The sequence below is a fragment of the Oncorhynchus tshawytscha genome, linkage group LG16 (assembly GCF_018296145.1).
Source record: "Oncorhynchus tshawytscha isolate Ot180627B linkage group LG16, Otsh_v2.0, whole genome shotgun sequence".
In the NCBI taxonomy this organism is placed as follows: Eukaryota; Metazoa; Chordata; class Actinopteri; order Salmoniformes; family Salmonidae; genus Oncorhynchus; species Oncorhynchus tshawytscha.
The window spans coordinates 69708864-69725427 of NC_056444.1; the positions used below are offsets into that span (position 1 = coordinate 69708864).

The 16564-nt window shown below is 40.5% G+C and overlaps 1 protein-coding gene across 1 annotated transcript; it reads right to left on the reverse strand.

Moving 5' to 3' along the window:
• Window positions 1–12661: 12661 nt before the first annotated feature.
• LOC112216254 (DAZ-associated protein 2) lies at window positions 12662–14770 on the reverse strand. The gene is made up of 4 exons (XM_024376097.2): window positions 14558–14770; window positions 13569–13687; window positions 13202–13444; window positions 12662–12940 (listed from the first exon to the last, which is right to left on the reverse strand). Exons 1-4 carry the CDS (start codon window positions 14568–14570, stop codon window positions 12812–12814), a joined length of 504 nt encoding a protein of 167 aa, XP_024231865.1. The 5' UTR covers window positions 14571–14770; the 3' UTR covers window positions 12662–12811.
• Between the last annotated feature and the right edge of the window lie 1794 nt (window positions 14771–16564).

The window sequence follows — 16564 nt, forward strand, 5'->3', positions numbered from 1 at the left end:
TCATTTTCTTGTTGTGATAGCATGAATTGTGACACATACATACTTTTTTTTCAATTGACAATGCTTTTCCATAATCTGGTTTAAGATTGATCATTTAAATTATGACAATCAAATTCGATAAATCAATCGTAATGCTTAATTTCGCTATTTCGTTTCCTCATTTGCATGATCGTTTTTTCGACTTGTGTTGATTGTCAGTCAAACACTGGGTGGAGTTGTGCTTGCTGGCGATGGTCATGTTCGGTTGTAGCTGTATCGATTGTGGTGTGTTTTTAGGCTATCCCGGCAACCACAATCAGTGTGAAACCCCACAGAAGAACAGGGTGTTTGCAGGAGGGGACAGTGGGGACTAGTAGCTAGCTAATTGGCTATAATATGTAGCTAGCTACGGGTAGGTTAGATGCATGTCACGTGACATGTATCTAACCTAGCGAGCAATTTACCTTGTGGACACTCCTTCAAATTAGTGGATTCGGCAAACAGGTGTATAAAATTGAGCACACAGCCGTGCAATCTCCATAGACAAACATGAAGTAGTACAGTGCAGTGGCCTTACTGAATAGCTCAGTGACTTTCAACGTGGCACCGTTTATAGGATGACACCTTTCCAACAAGTCAGTTAGTCAAATTTCTGCCCTTCCAGAGCTGCCCCGGTCAACTGTAAGTGCTGTTATTGTGAAGTGGAAACATCTTGGAGCAACAACGGCTCAGCCATGAAGTGGTAGGCCACACAAGCTCACAGAACGGTACCGCTGAAGCGCATACCGCATAAAAATAATCTGTCCTCAGTTGTAACACTTACTACTGAGTTTCAAACTGCCTATGGAAGCAACGTCAGCACAATACCTGTTAATTGGCAGCATCCTTAAATGCGTTTCCATGGCCAAGCAGCTGCACATAAGCCTGAAATCACCATGCGCAATGCCAAGCTGGAGTGGTGTAAAGCTCGCCGCCATTGGACTCTGGAGCAGTGTAAACGTGTTCCCTGGAGTGATGAATCACGCTTCATCAGGCAGTCAGACAGACAAATCTGGGTTTGGCGTATGACAGGAGAACGCTACCTGCCCGACTGCAGAGTGCCAACTGTAAAGTTTGGTGGAGGAGGAATAATGGTCTGGGGCTGTTTTTCATGGTTCAAGCTAGGCCCATCAGTTCCAGTGAAGGGGAATCTTAATGCTACAGAATACAATGACATTCTAGACAATTCTGTGCTTCCATCTTTGTGGCAACAGTTTAGGGATGGCCCTTTCCTGTTTCAGCATGACAATGCCCCTGTGCACAAAGTAAGGTCCATACAGAAATGGTTTGTTGAGATCGGTGTGGAAGAACTTGACTGGCCTGCACAGAGCCCTGACCTCAACCCCATCAAACACCTTTGGGATGAATTGGAACTCCAACTGTGAGCCAAGCCTAATCACCCAACATCAGTGCCCGACCTCGCTAATGCTCTTGTGGCTGAATGGAAGTCCCTACAGCAATGTTCCAACATCTAGTGCAAAGCCTTTCCAGAAGAGTGGAGACTGTTATAGCGGCAAAGGGGGACCAACTCCATATTAATGTTCATTAGAGGTCGACCAATTAATCGGCATGGCCGATTTTTAATTAGGGACGATTTCAAGTTTTCATAAGTCTGCATTTTTGGACGCCAATTACATTGCAATCCACGAGGAGACTGCGTGGCAGGCTGACCACCTGTTATGCGACTGCAGCAAGGAACCAAGGTAAGTTGCTAGCTAGCAATAAACTTTTATAAAAAACAATGAATCTTAACATAATCACTAGTTAACTACACATGGTTGATATTACTAGTTTAACTATCTTGTCCTGCGTTGCATATAATCAATGCGGTGCCTGTTAATTTATCATCGAATCACAGCCTACTTCGCCAAACTGGTGGTGATTTGACAAGCGCATTCGCGAAAAAAGCACGGTCGTTGCACTAATGTACCTAACCATAAACATCAATGCCTTTCTTAAAATCAATACACAAGTATTTTTTTAAACCTGCATATTTAGTTAAAAGAAATGCATGTTAATAAGCAATATTAACTAGGGAAATTGTGTCACTTCTCTTGTGTTCTGTGCAAGCAGAGTCAGGGTATATGCAGCAATTTGGGCTGCCTGGCTCGTTGCGAACTGTGTGAAGACCATTTCTTCCTAACAAAGACCGTAATTAGTTTGCCAGAATTGTACATAATTATGACATAACATTGAAGGTTGTGCAATGTAACAGCAATATTTAGACTTAGGGTTGCCGCCTGTTAGATAAAATACGTAACGGTTCCATATTTCACTGAAAGAGCAAACGTTTTGTTTTCGAAATGATAGTTTCCGTATTTGACCATATTAATGACCTAAGGCTCGTATTGCTGTGTGTTATTTATAATATAATAAAGTCTATGATTTGATAGAGCAGTCTGACTGCACGGCGGTAGGCATGGCTTTTTTACATGGCACATATTGCACGTTTACTTTTTTCTCCAACTGTTTTTGCATTATTTAAACCAAATTGAACGTTTCATTATTTATTTGAGACTAAATGGATAATATAATACATAAATAAAGATAAAATAAGTGTTCATTCAGTATTGTTGTAATTTTCATTTTACAAGTGTGTGTGTGTGTGTGTGTGTGTATGTATGTGTATATATATATATATATCTCGTCCGATTTAATCGGGTATTGACTTTTTTGGTCCTCCAATAATCGGTATCGGCGTTGAAAAATCATAATCGGTCGACCTCTAATGCTCATAATTTTTGAATAACATGTTTGACTTTTGTTCCTGTAGTGTAGCTAGCTGGCTATGATGCACTACTGGCTAACGTTATTGGCTTGTGTTAGATAGATAGCCCACTGCCTAGTCTAGCGAGCTATAGCTACCTTCACAACAAGACATCGTGGAACACTTTTAGGTAAGTGGCATTTTTTGTCTTGTCATTTCAGAGGAAGGTGCATTGAGGGCTACAGCGATATTACAATGAGAGGATTTGATTAAGCTGGCCGTGTTTGTGCAAATTGCACCGGATGAAAAGTCATTGTTTTGAAAACAGTCTGCCTCTCGGGTGTGAGCCGGGATCGCCATTCAAAGCTCACTGCGAAGTCTGCTCAAACAAAAGTGTAGTATGTCAAGAACATTGAAAATCAAATGTTTTTTTGTCACATGCGTCAAATACAAGTGTAGACCTTACTGTGAAATGCTTACTTACAAGCCCTGTTCACATGCAAAGTGTTTTCTCTTGGTTAAAACTAATATGATATTTATCTGCCTTCACAAGTAAACTTAGTTTGAAAATTTTAACATGTACTTTGATGGAAAATGTATGTCTCTGAACGATGAACCATGCTGTCTTGTTGACAATAGGACCTGGTGGTGCAGATTTACTTTTCGATTTGAGCAGGGCGCTCCTCCCTCACCACTTTTGCCTATTCACATCACGGGCCATAGCCCGGCGCATCCCGGTCCAGCTTAATTAAACTCCCTCAATTTAAGAGCAATACAGATTATATTAATATTGTAGTCCTATGATCCTCCCTCACTGAGTTTGTCATTTTGTTTATTGCAAGTAAAGCTTTTGTTTGAATGCCAGTAAATAATGTTGCAGTATTTCATTATTATAGCCCACATGGGACAGTACCAGAGATTATAAGTGGGCAGATCTGATATGGACTGGAATCAATGATTCTTAAGAGTTCCTGTTGTCTGATTTTAAAATAAATCCCTTTCTATATTAGCTCATTTGCCCCAGACATGACAGTGTGCCTTTCAACTAATATATTTTGTGTTCAAACCCTAAGGAAACTGATGTCATTGCTGTGTACGGGACACCCCAGCAGGTCCTCCAGCAGACGCTGCCCCTCCTGTCTTCCAGATGCTGCTGCCCACCATCAGACGGGTTAGAAAACAAGGGCTGGAGGGGCACCAAAATGGCTGAAAGATGCCCCACACCACCTGTGCTATAATACCTAATTGAACTGTAAATTGAGTGAATGATTGGTTATGACATGCACTAAACCGGAGCATACAGTTGTTGTACTATTTTAAAAAACAGTAGGATTTGTGACTAGTGTACTTATCATGAGTTGTACATTGATCTGTGTTTTAGATTTTCATCTATTCTAATCTTTTAGCATAATTTGCACTCCTCAACTCAGTGCCCTTGTGGTTAGTGTCCTTGCTGAGATTTAAAGTTGGACAGCTCTATCCCTGGCCTAGTCATACTAAAGACTGTAAAAACGGGACCTGATGAATCTCTGCTTGGCACTATAGATGGGGGATAAGGCCATTCGAAAGACTAGCATCTTGTCCAGGGATGTACCACTAGTCGTAGACTGTTCTCTATGCTACCGCGCGGCAAGCGGTTCCGGAGTGCCAAGTCTAGGTCCAAGATGCTTCTACCCCCAAGCCATAAAACTACTGAGCATCTAATCAAATGGCTACCCAGACTACTTGCATTGCCCCCCTTTACGCTGCTGTTACTCTGTTATTATCGATGCATAAGTTACTTTAATAACTCTACCCTCATGTATATATTATCTCAACTAACCGGTGCCCCCAATCATTGACTCTTATTTTACTGCTGCTCTTTAATTATTTATTTCTTATTTTGTATGTATTTTTCTTAACTGCATTGTTGGTTAAGGGCTTGTAAGTAAGCGTTTCTATGTAAGGTTGTATTCGGCGCATGTGACAAATAAAATTTGATTTGATGGTGCCATGCCATGACAACCGCACTTTTTGTAAATACTGTCCCACCAAGGACTAACTCAGACTAACGTTAATGGCCAAAGGGGCTGTTCTCCCTTGCTCTCTGTCACTGTCAAATATATGTATTTTATTTGTTTAGACCAGAATCATTTTTAGTAGGTTATGTCTCTGTTCATCTCTTAAATGTGTTGACTTGCCTCACCATGACCAGCTAGCTAGCATATCTAACCTAGCTAGTAGCTAACAGTGGAGGCTCCTGAGGGGAGGACGGCTCATAATGTCTGGAACGGCGCAAATGGAATGGCATCAAATCATGTGTTATTTATTTGATACCATTCCACTTTTGCTGCTCCAGCCATTACCACAAGCCTGTCCCCAATTAAGGTGCCACCTGTGGTAACTACATATACTAGCCATCATATTGCTTGCAGCAAGCACCATGCCTGAGCTGTCTCCTCATTTCTTGCTCACTCGCTGTCCTGGCCAGCATAGCAAAGATTATCTACACTGAGTGTACAAACTATTTGGAATACCTTCCTAATATTGAGTAGCACCCCCTTTTGCCCTCCGAACAGCCTCAAATCGTTAGGGCATGGACAACAAGGTGTCGAACGTATACTACAGGGATGCTTGCCCATGTTGACTCCAATGCTTGTCAAGTTGGCTGGATATCTTTTGGGTGGTGGACCATTCTTGATACACAAGGGAAACTGTTGAGTGTGGAAAAACCTGGCAGCGTTGCAGTTCTTGACACGCTCAAACTGGTGGGCCTGGCACCTACTACCATACCCCGTTCAAAGGCACTTAAATATTTTGTCTTACCCATTCATCCTCTGAATGGCACACTTACACAATCCATGTCTCAAGTCTTAAAAATCCTTCTTTAACCTGTCTCCTCCCCTTCATCTACACTGATGGAAGTGGATTTAAACAGGTGACATCAATAAGGGATGATAGCTTTCACCTGGATTCACCTGGGCTGTATGCCATGGAAAGAGGTGTTCCTAATGTTTTGTACACTGTGTATATATATATATATATATATATATGTGTGTGTGTGTGTATGTGTATATATATATATATATACGGAGTTATTCAGTATATAGTACAGCTTCGCCTCTTCCTCTTTGATCCAGAAATACTTGAAGAAATTAAGAGTATTTCTGTCTGAGCATAGCTAGCAAGCCCAGCCCAGGCAACCACTTCCGCCTCACATTACCAAAGCACCGCCCACCGTGTTTGACAGGTCTAACACACATCGGAAAAAGCAAAGGAGCAATGAGGAAACTAAATAGCAAAGTTGAGCATTGATTGATTTATAGAATTTTATTGATCATTTGAATTTTGTCACAATTCATGCAGTCACAAGTAAATTACATGAGAAATTATTGGTAATTTAAGCTTTTACATTTCATTTTTAAACGTGTCAGTGTTGTACTGTGGAAATGAAATATGAAACACTTTGCTATTTATTTTTCAAATCAGCAGGCATTATGCATACTCAATCATGAAAACGATAATGCCTAAAATTTTGTCATAAATGCATACCCATTTGGAAAAGGAATTATAAACGCATAGATTTATATTTTGCCCATTTATATTTTTTTATATTGAATAAAGCCACTAATAAACTTCATACACACTAACTTCCACCATAGATTTTTCAACTAACCTGTGCTTGGCTGTACTTTCATCGTTCTCGATTCAGTGAAAAAAATTATCTTAGAAATGTCAGTTTCAAGTTGCAGATGGTTCTACAAAAAATGTATATTAAATCCATGTTTTGTACCCTGCCATCTTAGCTGCCACACATCTAGCATTTCCCAGCAGCTTTGCAGGAACTACTAGTTTTTATGCGGCATGGCCAGGTGTAGCATTAGATGGCAGTTCGTCACACAGTACAACCAAAACAAAGATCTACACACATGCAAGAGGCATCTCACTCAATACAAAACATGGATTTAATAGCTTTCTGAATTTTCTATGGTTTTTGTAGAACCACCTGCAACTGGAAACTGACATTTCTAAGATACTTTTTTTTCACCGACTAGAGTTTGAAGATTAGTTGAAAAATCTGTGGTGGTTTGTGTAGGGCTTTCCTGCAAAGCCCAGTAATGCACACCAAACATCTTTGGCTGTACGCCAGATAATGTGATATGTATCTACAGAATTTAGTACTGTGTTGGTTAGGAATACAGTGCCTTTTATGTCTGAGTTTGTGTGTTGTGTAAACAATGACTGTACTAAGTACTGTACTTTTCATTTGTTCCATAGCTTGTGAATCTGACATCAATCACCATGACTTCTATTCCCATGACAGGTAAGTGGGACGTCCTTTTTTTGTGTTAGAGAAATGTCATTTTATATGGCACTTATTTCACAAAGAAGACAAAATACGTTTATTTGAATTTTGAAGTCCGTGTGTCAATAAAATACTGTAACCATATTTTCCTCTATAGAGTTGATGACACACAACTCTTTTTCATGACGGCTCTGTCTTTACTTCTGATTTAAGGCACTGCGTTATGTCAAATAGATTAAACATGGGCTGGACCCGTTTAGCCGTTTTGTAAGCAGATTACTGTGTAATAAAATACAGTTCAGATTTCCCTGCATTGAGAAAATGATGCAGTTTCTCATGTTTATACTAGCACAGCCTACAGTATGAAACGGATTGTTTTATGTCTTCAGCAACAGAGATGAGACCTACATCGCTTCCCAGTCATACGGACTCCTCTGTCATTGGAAGTAGGCCTGATTTTATTTGAACTTTTCTTTTCACTTCAGTATGATAAAAACAAACATGTGCAAAACCCTATGTTTTAAAAGTAGACTCCACAAAATGTTGCCACAAGTAGCACCGCAGATATTGAGATGCAAGACTTCTCTTAGTATATGCGCATGTGCGGTTTACGTTCTGCATCTACGTCATATCCCTGAGTCTACCTTTAAAGCGTATGCATCTATCCTTAGCTGAACTTCTGTCCCTATTCTTAAAGCATTTCTCTCTCTTCTATTCTCTCTCTAGTTGTCATCGTACTTGTTCTACTGACGCTAGCTGGCCTGGGTTTCCTTCTGTACCGGTACTTGTGCCACAACAAGGGTGCCTACAGAACCACAGGAGAACCTGCCCCGGGGGAGGACTGTGATCTGGCCCACGGTGACATCGTAACTGATGAAAAGAAGGAGTACTTCATTTGAACTTGAGGAATGTGAGAACTGTGGGTGGGTGTTTAACAAAATGTTCTCTGCCAAACTGACAATCTTTGATGGACATCTACCATATGTTTGTGGAATTGAAGACCTACATAGATTTTACCCAAGAGTATACACTATCTCGTATAAGCACATAAGCTGGGCAAGTGATGAGATTAATTAGTAAAAGTGTGTGCACACTGATGGTTTCACAATTTAACAGTTGTGTGTGTAAAGTAAGAGAACTGTTTTAACACTGGTGGATGGAGGACTTCATGAGATTCTTGTGGGGGAATGTCTAAGATGGCGTCATATAATTGTCATCAATCTGCTCCCCATGTGTCAACTCTGAAGGGTTTTCATTTTCTGATTGTATTGGTAAAAAATATATACACAGCGGGGAGAACAAGTATTTGATAACCTGCATAGTCGACAGTGTTTCCTACTTACAAAGCATGTAGAGGTCTGTAATTTTTATCATAGGTACACTTCAACTGTGAGAGACAGAATCTAAAACAAAAATCCAGAAAATCACATTGTATGATTTTTAAGTAATTCATTTGCATTTTATTGCATGAGATAAGTATTTGATACATCAGAAAAGCAGAACTTAATATCTGGTACAGAAACCTTTGTTTGCAATTACAGAGACCTTCTCCAGATCCTTCAGGTTTCAGGGCTGTCGCTGGGCAATACAGACTTCCAGCTCCCTCCAAAGATTTTCTATTGGGTTCAGGTCTGGAGACTGGCTAGGCCACTCCAGGACCTTGAGATGCTTCTTACTGAGCCACTCCTTGGTTGCCCTGGCTGTGTGTTTCGGGTCGTTGTCATGCTGGAAGACCCAGCTACGACCCATCTTCAATGTTCTTACTGAGGGAAGGAGGTTGTTGGCCAAGATCTTGCGATACATGGCCCCATCCATCCTCCCCTCATTATGGTGCAGTCGTCCTGTCCCCTTTGCAGAAATTCATCCCCAAAGAATGATGTTTCTACCTCCATGCTTCACGGTTGGGATGGTGTTCTTGGGGTTGTACTCATCCTTCTTCTTCCTCCAAACACAGTGAGTGGAGTTTAGACCAAAAAGCTCTCTTTCTGTCTCAGACCACATGACCTTCTCCCATTCCTCCTCTGGATCATCCAGATGGTCATTGGCAAACTTCAGACGGGCCTGGACATGCACTGGCTTGAGCAGGGGGACCTTGCGTGCGCTGCAGGATTTTAATCCATGACGGCATAGTGTTACTAATGGTTTTCTTTGAGACTGTGGTCCCAGCTCTCTTCAGGTCATTGACCAGGTCCTGCTGTGTAGTTCTGGGCTGATCCCTTACCTTCCTCATGATCATTGATGCCCCACGAGATGAGATCTTGCATGGAGCCCCAGACCGAGGGTGATTGACCGTCATCTTGAACTTCTTCCATTTTCTAATAATTGCTACAACAGTTGTTGCCTTCTCACCAAGCTGCTTGCCTATTGTCCTGTAGCCCATCCCAGCCTTGTGCAGGTCTACAATTTAACCATGATGTCCTTACACAGCTCTCTGGTCATTGTGGAGAGGTTGGAGCCTGTTTGATTGTGTGGACAGGTGTATTTTATACATGTAACGAGTTCAAACAGGTGCAGTTAATACAGGTAATGAGTGGAGAACAGGAGGGCTTCTTAAAGAAAAACTAACAGGTCTGTGAGAGCCAGAATTCTTACTGGTTGGTAGGTGATCAAATACTTATGTCATGCAAATTAATTACTTAAAAATCATACAATGTGATTTTCTGGATTTTTGTTTTAGATTCCGTCTCTCACAGTTGAAGTGTACCCTATGATAAAAATTACAGACCTCTACATGCTTTGTAAGTAGGAAACACTGTCGAATATGCAGGTTATCAAATACTTGTTCTCCCCACTGTATATATTTTCCTGGGGGCTAAATGGGAAATTGTATTTCTTGATCAGTAGAAGGCACCGATTTTTTTTTTCTTCTCATGCCATTATACATAATCTACCAGTTCAAAACTGGGCAGCTAAACGGGAAATGTTGTTTTGTATCTATTACTATTACCAAATACACCATCTTGTGTTTGTATGATCTTACTGAAGTATCTGCCAAAGGCAGTAAGTGGCATGAAAGACCTCAATTTGAGACTGCAGGTCTGACATGGCAATAAAGCTTGTTAGTTTTTAATCACTCAGTGTTCAATGTCCTTAATCCAGCTAGCTATAAGCCATAGGTGTTTATGCACAAAACATTTCTTCACCTCTTACGATTTATACAGGGCTGCTTGAGTCCTAATGCATGACACAAATCTGATTTTATAAATGATGGAAAAGCACTCGGAACAGGTAGCATTTCAAATTTTCAAAATATCCTTTATTCTAAATTTGTCACCTTAAATGTTGTTTAGTATAAAAAGTTAACTGCACCAGAGTTTTCTTCCAGACGCATGTCTCAAACCAAAGTGACACTTAGTAATCTTAAAAGAAAGTACTGTAGTCCATCAAATCACTTTAATACATATCCATATTATAAAAATGTTAAAGAGAATCCCTGAACTATAAATGTCCATAAATCCTTCAACAGAAACTTTTACTCCACACTGGCTGTGGTTGGCATGGCATCTACTGGTAAGCATTACGGTACATGATATTGCTAGGTCTAAGCTGCGTTATAAACATGAGTCAGGTCTGGGACAGAAAGAAACTAAACAAAATTATATGAGCCTTTTTTGTTAACATTTTGAAAGCTGTGACCCCTTTTTAAACCCTATGATGCATCAGTGTGTTTGGGAATGGGATACACATTTACAGCTGTGCAAAATGAGTGACATGACAACCATGTTTGGAATGGTAGCTAGTCATATGATCAGTGTAACCAAGAGCAGATGCAGTCTGATGATACAATGTGCAAACAGGTTGCATGCTAGGCTAGCAGGTTTCCAGACAGCTGATCAACTGACCAAAGTAACCTGGAATTCACATTTCAGTGAGGACTACATGTTTTAATGGAGGGCCACAACGATCAAATCTAGGCTATTAAGTCGGATACCCAGTGACACATGAATTTTGATCATAACATACAAGACATGAGTTGCATTACATACGGAAAAATAAAGAAATTGCACTGAATGTTAATGTTTAAACCAAAATATCAAATTCTTGAATCTAGGCATTTTCACAAACTGGATCAAACCTAGTGTTAGATATGACCTAAAAAGGTTATACGGTAGTTTAATTAGCAGCGCACATAAGTGTATTGGAAAAGAAACAGTTGTGTAAGCTCGACTGACACAATGCGCATTCATAAATAATGGTGTGGCTTAACACTACAATTAACAAGTCGGGTATGGGGAACCATTTGCAAGTGATTTGCTGCAGTCCTAAAACATTTAGGAATCTCACCCTGAGTGAAAAGACACTTAAATGAAATTCCTTCAATAAGTTGTACAGGAATGAGTAGCCTTTGCCTAGCGCTGTATTTGCAGGTTATTAGCATTTGAACTAAAAACAAGTAGCAAAATCTATCATTTCCAGAAGTGTACATAAATTAAATTGTGGCATTTCTATAAAAATTAGCAATGATACATCTTCACAAAATTCAAAGTTGTACAGAGCAAAAGTGCAAAAAGGCATGCAGAACCACCTAGTCACAATTACATCAAACATTTAATCACCCCCTTACAAAATACAGCAACAAATGCCAGATCGAAAGTCTTAAGTACCTTCAAACCCATCATCACTGTTTGATATGTTTCCTTTTAAAATGTGCCATATTTGAATTATTAAGTCAATCAAACATTTTGTAGTGCAATCTAGACCATATCTTTGGTACAACCATCTCCGTGGTTATACTTACAAAGTAAGTAACTAGTAATTGATTCAAACAAATCACTTGAAGATGAGACAGAAAATAAACAAACTAGTTATATTTTAATTTAACCTGCAAAGGCTTCATAACACTGCAGCCCTTAAAACCTACTGATCTTAGTAGGTTATTCTACCCTACATGACAGTACTTTGTGTTTTAAGAACAGGTTGTGGGTGCCATTATTTTACTTAACGAAACACTGGGATGATGTTCAACTCTGGGTATCCGACTTAGGGGGAAAAATATATATAACTGCAAAAATGTAAAGCCAACCAACCCTTTCGGTGATCCAAATCTCAATTTGGAAAATCACACTGAATTTCGTTCTTATGTATTTTAAGTTAATTCGCTTTTATTTAAGTCACGGTGCTGTTTGGCACCCGATTATGTTCATCTACAGTTGCCCAAGAAGGTACAGTAAACCACCATGGCATGTAATAGTCTGGTTAGAATTTTGTAATCCATTCTTGTTTGTTTTGGTTCTTGTTTAACATACCAGTATTCTATGATACTACAATCCGGTGGCCGGAGAAACTGATTTTTTAGATAGGCCTACTGGGCATATTCAACATGCCATGCAACAGCAAAAAGAAAAAAAACTCAAGTATATGTGATGCACTGCTTGGATCATTAGCACTCTTTGTGAGGAAGACATGAGGCCGAGTCCAAATAAACATGAAAAACTGAAATAATAAAGTACAAAAATGGTGACAGTTAAGAGTTTAGATCGATGTCATTCACTCAAAAAGAAAATCTAGCCAGTAACATATGAAATGTGTTTTGACTGAAGACAGCAGCACTATCCTTGTAAGGTCAGGGAACCGGTTCAGAAGCTCAAATTATGAATAAGTACTTAAGACTGACTCTGGATCGAAAGTGGAGTACTGTACCTTTTATCGGGGCTCTAAAGTATTACATTCCGTTAAGTGATATCAGTATTGTGGCATGGCCAAGCAGCCCGAAAGGGGTTGGCGGATGGGACAGGAAGAGGGAGTCATCATTTTGAATGAGGGAGAGGAGTATGGGGAGAAGTTGTGGCAAATGCTGGCTGTTACCAGATGGTGTACCCACCATTGGAACCACCCATGAAGAAGTTGTTCTTGCGCTGTGTCATCATGACGTTGGCACCCTGCATGGCGGCCAGCTGAGCTGCATTAGGCATGTGGCCAGGAGGTGGGGGCTGTGATGTGTTTAGGTGAGGGAGAAAGAAAGTCACATGCATGAGTAACTTTACCAATATCTGTTAATCAACAACACAGGCAATATACTTGGCTCCTCCCTTGTACTTATTATGGTTATCGATGACTTTCCTCTCACGTGGTTGTCTAAGTCTGAAGTAGACACAAACTGAAAGGAAACAACAAAAACCAGCAAACACACCACCCACCAGGAATTGAGCTTGACACCCCTGATATAGGCATGGTGTTTTGTGGATACTCACAGGGATGGAAGCACTGTTGCTTTGGCCAAATCGAGCACCAGCATCATATCCTCCCTCCACTAGCACAGTGGAGCCAGGGGGATACATGGCTCCCATGGGGTAGTATGCCATGGGGACGTTGTGGCCCATTGGTCCAACAGCCATGGACTGGGGCAGTTGCATGTACATCTGAGTGCCAGGGTACTGGGCCATTTGCTGTAGCTGGCCAGCCTGAGATGGGTGCACATACCTGGGCTGATAAATCTTTGGAGTAATGGAGGATGAAAAGGGGAGTGTTAGACAGTCTGTCAGTGTGTTTGTATTGATATGATTGTGAATAATCTTCACAAAAGTAGATAACACATTTATTCCAAGTATAAATGATTACCTCAGAGTATGCAGGTGGTGCGTCTGTGTAAGGGGGTGCCTGAGGAGACACTTGCATAGCAGGGGGGTAGATGGGTGCACTGCTCTGCTGTGGGTACACAGCTTGCTGGGGATAGGAACCTGTGATACACAAAATAATATTATGCTATTATCACTACCAACACTTTGTTTTACTCAAACGTCACACAATTGCAAAACATTATTGAATGCCAGATTGTTAATCTACGACCACTCTTCGTGGGGTCGGAATAAAACTGCTTTTTCCAGTTCAGGGATACAATATGGGCGTCACTAGTTAACACAGCCACAGTCATAAACACCGTTAATTTCTACAATTTATCTTTAAAATCAGAACCTAACCTTAAAAAATAAAATAATTCAATGAAATCGTACGATGGGCAATTTTGACTTTGTGGCTGTGTTGTCTAATGGGAACAACAGTATTTTCAACCAAACTTCCGTTTCCACTGAAACGGATGTGGGAACTCCGCTCAGGCGTCTTTTTACGCCTGCTACATTAGGTTAATCTACAACAGACCGTTCTAACAAAAGAAATGTACCCATGACTGGCTAACAGAACAGAGAAATACTTAATTCGTCAATATAATGATTACAGTTGGCTAGTTAGCCACGTTAATATAGTCAGAAAAATACAGTTAATCAATTTACACAAGTGACTATGACAGGTCCTACTGTTAACTCGTTAGCTGAATAGTGTTGTATTCATGGTTGAGGTCAGTGTACGCGGCTACGCGCTAAATAGCCTGTAACAAACGCTAGCTAGCTAACGTTACGTATTTGACAACAGATATAAGCTAGCTGGCTACTTACCGGTCGACTCTTACAATTTAAACAACTGTAGCTATTTATCTAATTCATAATGAAAACGACGACGGCCAGGTAGACCGCGCAGTCTAGCTTGCAGCTAACTAACGTTAGCCTCTGTTAGCTAGCTTATTCAACAATGATTTTGGACGTTAGCTAAATTACCTTTGTTGTTCATTGTCCTGAAGTGGTGTGTGGTTTTCTGAGTCGAAGACGATGATTCTGAAGTTGTATGTATTTTTCTATCAGGACCGTTTTAATACTAAAAACGGAGATAACAGTTCAGAGTTACGTGACCGTTCACTTCCTTGTTTTTCTCTGGATTTTCTGATTGTTGTGATGTGGATGCAGTTAGCTACGTAATGTGGGCTCCCTTCAATGGGGGGGGATTCGATTATCTGTCCCGGATTACCCAGTTTGGAGGTGTTTGCTTTGGGTGAATGTAATTATATTCGTGTTGGGGCCGGGATGATTCCCGGGCGTGAGCGGTGAGCCAGGTGTGCCCGTACAAAACCCACGATGAAATCGGCTCAAAACAAAAGTGATATAGCCTAGGCTAGATTAAACACGTGGACTAATGAGTAGGATTCATTGTTTTCCCATGCAAAAGTGATTGCTTCTGATAAAAACGCGTTATCTGCTTTCCAAATTAAGAACTCTAGTTTAAAAATTCAGACATATATTTTATGGAAAAGAGATTTATGTTTCAGGACGATGCACCATGCCGCTTTATTGACATGACCGAGCGACGCATATTCCTGTTCGAATTATGCCCGTTTACGTCACGGGCCATAGACCGGTACACCCCGGCTCAGGTCAATAGAACTCCCTCAATGGCTCCGTTACTCCCATTCAATTGGTGAAAGTGTGTGAGCTGATGTAAATTGTTTTACATTATTTAACTGGCTCAATTTTGTTGGTGTAATATATTTACTGCATGTTCCATGGTATGAGAAACATGGGCACCTTTACCAGACCTAGATACAAACTGTTCGATAACATTAATGAGAATGAAAAACAAGTATTTGCAATAGTCAGCAAGAAGGAGCTAATCGTGGGCACAGTCGTGAAGTGTTGTTGTGAGTGGACCATGATAGTTCACTAGTGATGTGGACCAGAGGAACTTGAAGCTCTCGATCCGCTCCACAACCCCGTCGACGTGGTTGGGGCGTGCTCGGCCTTCCGTTTCCTGAAGTCCACGATGTCGTGTCTTGCTGAATCATAGTGGAAACAGTAAGAAAACATTTAACGACGTTGCGTTGGTCAAGTAGACCTCACAGTTTAGCTTCTTAGTCAGCTAACTGACGTTAGCAGCTGTTAGCTAGCTAGAGAGCTCTTTTGTCTTGCTCCTGATAATGACAACGCCTCTTCCCCCTCAGGAGACTGAACATATTCGGCATGGGCCCACATATCCTTAATTCATTTTTTTTATTTAACCTTTATTTAACTAGGCAAGTCACTTAATAAGACAAAATATATTATTTATAATGATGGCCTACAGCTGCCAAACCCGGACGACGCTGGGCCAATTGTGCGCGCCCTATGGGACTCCCAATCACGGCCGGTTGTGTTACAGCCTGGAATCGAACTAGGTGTCTGTAGTGACGCCTGAAGCACTGATATGCAGTGCGCCCCCTCCCACACAAAAAAGTTATACAGCTGAACCATAGAGCATCATGACTCTTTAACTCACTGTTTGGTATGGCAACTGATTGGCATCTGACCACAAAAGCTGATGCTACTGTTTATAATCAATCCTGCCACGTCATCCCTAAAAAAACATTTGAAATGGATAGTTTATCAACATCATTTATCAATTGGCAATATCTCACCACATCAACACTAATGGGTGATGACATAGCATATTTATTGAAAATATTTGTTATACATAATTCTGATCATTAGGTAGTCAATTCTTGGTAGGAATATTTTAGCTTTAATGATAGAGGACATTGTGATTGAACAGACAATAGAGAGCACTGGCTATGGGTTTAATGAAATATTTTAAATTATCTTAGCTCTCCCTTTGAGCTCCAGTGCACTACAAATTCAAGGAATTCATAAGACTTTTTCTTGCTCAATACAGGTTCAGTGGACCCACTTATTGTATGGGATGCCTTTAAATGTGCCGTTTAAGGCTTTTCAATGACATTTTCATTCCAAAAAATGGTC

Excerpts from the sequence above, each read along its gene's own strand:
- LOC112216254 (XM_024376097.2), bottom strand. Across the intron at positions 13,445-13,568 it reads CACCACCTGCATACTCTGAG|ATTTATCAGCCCAGGTATGT; the intron begins GTAATCATTTAT and ends ATTACTCCAAAG. Across the intron at positions 12,941-13,201 it reads GCAACAGTGCTTCCATCCCT|CCCCCACCTCCTGGCCACAT; the intron begins GTGAGTATCCAC and ends AACACATCACAG.